General features: G+C 43.8%; 1 protein-coding gene across 1 annotated transcript; it reads left to right on the top strand.

Moving 5' to 3' along the window:
- The first annotated feature begins 311 nt into the window (after positions 1-311).
- LOC136175009 (small ribosomal subunit protein uS10-like) lies at positions 312-671 on the top strand. The gene has a single exon (XM_065945301.1). The coding sequence runs from the start codon at positions 312-314 to the stop codon at positions 669-671; it is 360 nt and encodes a 119-aa protein (XP_065801373.1).
- Positions 672-4,299: the final 3,628 nt, after the last annotated feature.

Genomic DNA, 4,299 nt, shown 5'->3' with positions numbered 1-4,299 from the left:
CTGCAAATAAGGGAATTGGAATTTTCCAAAGAGAAACCTTACCTGAAAGAATTTTCCAAAATTTGGTTTTGGTGTCGTGGAAAAACACTCATTTCCAACCAATGTTATTGATTGCTGGATGTGTCCTCAAGAAGACACATGCTTACTGAGAACTATAATATGAACACTGTCATTCAAAGTCACTGCAAGGGCTCTTTGAGGAAGATGCGGTCGCCGCTGCAGCGAAGCCCACCGCCGCCCGCTCTTGGTCCTGACTCACTGCTGTTCGCTCTCGCCGAGGAACAAGTCGGCCAGGAAGCCGCGCTGCAGCCATGACCTTTAAAGACGCCGGCAAGACTCCCGTGGAGCCAGGGGTGGCCATTCACCGGATTAGGATCACCCTCACCAGCTGCAATGTGAAGTCTCCGGAGAAGGTGTGTGCTGACCTGATCAGAGGCGTGAAGGAAAAGAATCTCAAAGTCAAAGGACCAGTTCGGATGCCTATCAAGACTCTGAGAATAACTACAAGGAAAACTTCTTGTGGAGAAGGTTCTAAGACTTGGGATCGATTCCAAATGAGGATCCACAAGCGACTCATTGACCTGCACAGCCCTTCTGAAATTGTCAAGCAGATCACTTCCATCAGTATTGAGCCGGGAGTCGAGGTGGAAGTCACCATTGCTGATGCCTAAATCAACCTTTATAATAAATTGATAATCAGTTAAAAAAAAAAAAAACCAAGTCACTGCAATGATCATGCCTTGAGTAGGTCTTGAGAATCCAAAAAAAAAAAAAAAAAGAAAAAAGGTGAGGAAATTTTTATTGTGTACCTACCATATGCCAGGCCCAGTAGAAATGTTTTCATAAACACATGTTATCTACACATTGTAACAAAAAGCAGAGCTGTCAATTTACAAATGGAAAATAATAGAGGCTTGGAGAAGCTACACAATGTGATTGAGGTCACACAGTTCATAGTGTGTGTCTGAAACCAGGATGTATGCCCTTCCATCACACTGCAAGGCTGCCCTAACTCCAAGGACTCTCTCCAATGAGGGAATTTACACTAGAGAGGGGTAGTTTTGGGAAGAAATGCAACTTAAAGAAAATCTCTAATTAAATAATCTTTTAAGAGATACTAAACTGTTTAATCACAAACCATATTTTAATTCAATCTAGCAAATTATGTGTTAATTATATTTCCCATGAAATGCATATGTTGGTCTAGAGGATTGTTGAAAATAGAAAAACATTTTGCTTGGACATGACCTGAAGCTCTTGTCCTTTCCTTTACCCTGGAACTCTGCACTGAGCAGTCTGAGCAGTGACCCAGGAAGTCAGTACTTGAGAAGGAAGCTGGGTCTGGAGGCATCATGAAAAGAGCCAAAGGATTTTATCATACAGAAATAATCAAGGAAGTAACATTTTATGCATAAAGATATTCACTGCAGTATTATTTATAGTGGCAAAATCGGTAACGCCCAGGGACTTCCCTGGTGGTCCAGGGGTTAAGAATCTGCCTGCCAATGCAGGGGACATAGGTTCAATCCCTGGTCCAGGAAGCTCCCACGTGCTGTGGAGCAACTAAGACCATGCGCCATGACTACTGAACCCGAATGGTGTAACTTCTGAGTCCACGTGCTGCAACTACTGAAGCCCATGTGCCTAGAGCCCGTGCTCCGCAACGAGAGAAGCGACTACCATGGGAAGCCCAAGCACTGCAACAAAGAGTAGCTCCTGCTCGCCACAACTAGACAAAGCCTGCATGCAGCTAATTCATAATAGCTTATAATTTACTGTGGTCTTTTTCTGTGCCAAGCATCTTGCATGACTGATTTGACCCTCATAAGAACCTTGCAAAACCAAATGGATCATCATCCCCCTATTACAGGTGAGGAAAGAGACCCAAAAAAGGCTAAGGATTTAGTTCATTCATTCAGCTGACATGTGCTGAGTACCCACTAAGGCCAGGCACTTCTCTGTGTCCTAAGAATAGAGTACTAGAGACAGAGTCCCTTTTCTCATAAAGGTTGTACATCTGTGCAGGGAGACTGGGAAACATGATGTGTATCAGAAGCCTCTGGTGCCCCCTCACAGCTCTCAACCACACCTTGGAGTTGGGCTGCTCCTCGAGGGCTTCTGTCTCATGGCACTGACAGCATTTCATCTCAAAAGTGTACCTGGCATCTTTGTTTTCTGTCCCTGGATATATCTTGGCCTACAAACAGCTCAGAAGTGTGCAAAGAATTATCACCCATGGATGCAAACTTCAGTTAACAGAGGATGCGAGCTGGTGGATAAAACCCCCAATTCCCAGTTTAGGCAGACAGTACAGGGAGATAAAGAACTAGAAGTTCAACACACACATTAAGTGTTTTTAAGAATGCAAAGCAGGTATTGGATATTTTTCTCTGAGAGAATGAGAAATCAAAGATAACTTTACCTGAGTAACAACAGGGGCTTCCTATGTGGTGTAGTGGTAAAGAATTCACCTGCCAATGCAGGATATATAAAAGACCCAGGTTCAATCCCTGGGTCAGAAAGATCCCCTGGAGAAGGAAATGGCAACCCACTCCAGCATGCTAGATTGGGAAAGCCTATGGACAGAGGAACCTGGCGGGCTACAGTCCATGGGGTTGCAAAGAGTGGGGCATGACAGAGCATGCATGCATACCTCGAGTGACTTGAAGGAGGAGGCTGCCCACACAGTGAGATAGGGAGGCTGCAGATGCAACTCTCAGTGCTAGCAAGCCCTGTGAAGCGGCCCTCATTCTCATGATCAAGTCTACGTTGCCACTCTCTCTAATTCCATATACATGGGAAGGGGGGAAAAGAGGACATGAAGAATATTCCTTTCATTTTAAAGGCATACATCTGATGCTGCTCATACATCTTTCACTTACATTCCTTGGGTTAATATTTTGACACCGGGTTTCAAGAATAATGAAATAATGTACTCTTCAGCTGGACAGCCATGAGCTCAGCTAAAACTTGGGTGTTCTATACCACAACAGAAGGGGAGAAGAGATATTATGGAACCATCCACTGCCTCTGCCCCTAACTCCTGGGCACATTGCCTCCCCAGCCAGCATCCCAGTATGTATTTTGAGTCTCTTTCTGCCTTAGATACCTTCTTCCACACAGTCCCCTGTTTTTCAAGCTGTGTGGCATTTGTCACAAATCCTATCCCACCCATGTCAGGTGGAATGCTAACTCAAGTGAGAGATATGTCAGCTCCTCATTCTTTTGTCTGACAAAACATTATCTTAACACCTACAGTAATTAAAATCAAATAATAGGAGTTGTGGAAAAACAAAAATTAAGAGGACATGATCCATGTCATCCAAAATAAAGCTACAGAGAAGGGAGGAGCAGATATTTATACAGAGAATTCTAATCAGAGGCATAATTAAATTAAATCAATAATAAGATGCAAGCAGATGTTATAAGGGACAAGAATCCTTGGTGGACTATAGATACTGGGGGAGTTATTTGAGTGGGTCTTTGAAGGGTGTAGAAAAATTTTGGTAGATCAGAAAGGCAAGTGAGGGCATTGTAACTCAGATACAGATGTGGTGGGATGGAACACATATAGATTTCAAGGAATGATGAGATGCCCAGTGGTCTGCGGTATCACCCAGAGAGCACGGAGGTATGCAACATGATATGAGGTTGAAATGATGGCTTGGGGTCAGAGGGCGACAGTCTAAAATCCCTCACAAAGGTGTTTATTCTTCATTTTGCAGGTGTTGAACCATTTAGGGTTGTGAACTAGGGAATGACTCGATTTGACTTTGATTTCAGGGCAATTACTCTTGCAGTAAGGTAGATTAAGTGAAGGAGAGACAGACTAGAGGTAAATAAGCCCTCCACACCCCCCACTTACTTTTGGGACTATGCCCCTGAGCCTGTCAACTGCTCACTTTTCAAACCAATGTTTTCTCTCCTGAGTTTGCCAGAATGTCCTGGATTTCCTTCACTGCTGCAAATATGAATCATTTTGTATATTTACATTGGGCCTGAAGAAGCTGGAAAGAACAAGGCATCTTATGTAATGCCTGAGGAATTATGGGACCTAAAACTATTTCCCACAGACCTTGGGTAAAGAGATGACCCTGGGCAGCTTCTCTGCTTAAGCTCATATAAAAGTCAGAGCTCATAGTTTTTGGCAGGTCATCTATTCCAGTTGTGAATGCCAGGCCCACAGAGTTCTTAGTGACTGACCAGGACCCAAGAAGGCAGGGCTAGTGTCTAACATCATGGGATTCCTCATCTAGTGCATATTCTACCAACAATAGCTACACAAAAAACCCTCCTTAG

The sequence above is a fragment of the Muntiacus reevesi genome, chromosome 9, assembly GCF_963930625.1.
Source record: "Muntiacus reevesi chromosome 9, mMunRee1.1, whole genome shotgun sequence".
NCBI lineage: Eukaryota > Metazoa > Chordata > Mammalia > Artiodactyla > Cervidae > Muntiacus > Muntiacus reevesi.
This window is presented reverse-complemented; position numbering and strand designations above follow the sequence as displayed.

Bases quoted from the DNA above. Each gene is read 5' to 3' on its own strand.
- LOC136175009 (XM_065945301.1), top strand. From the start codon at position 312: ATGACCTTTAAAGACGCCGGCAAGACTCCCGTGGAGCCAGGGGTGGCC.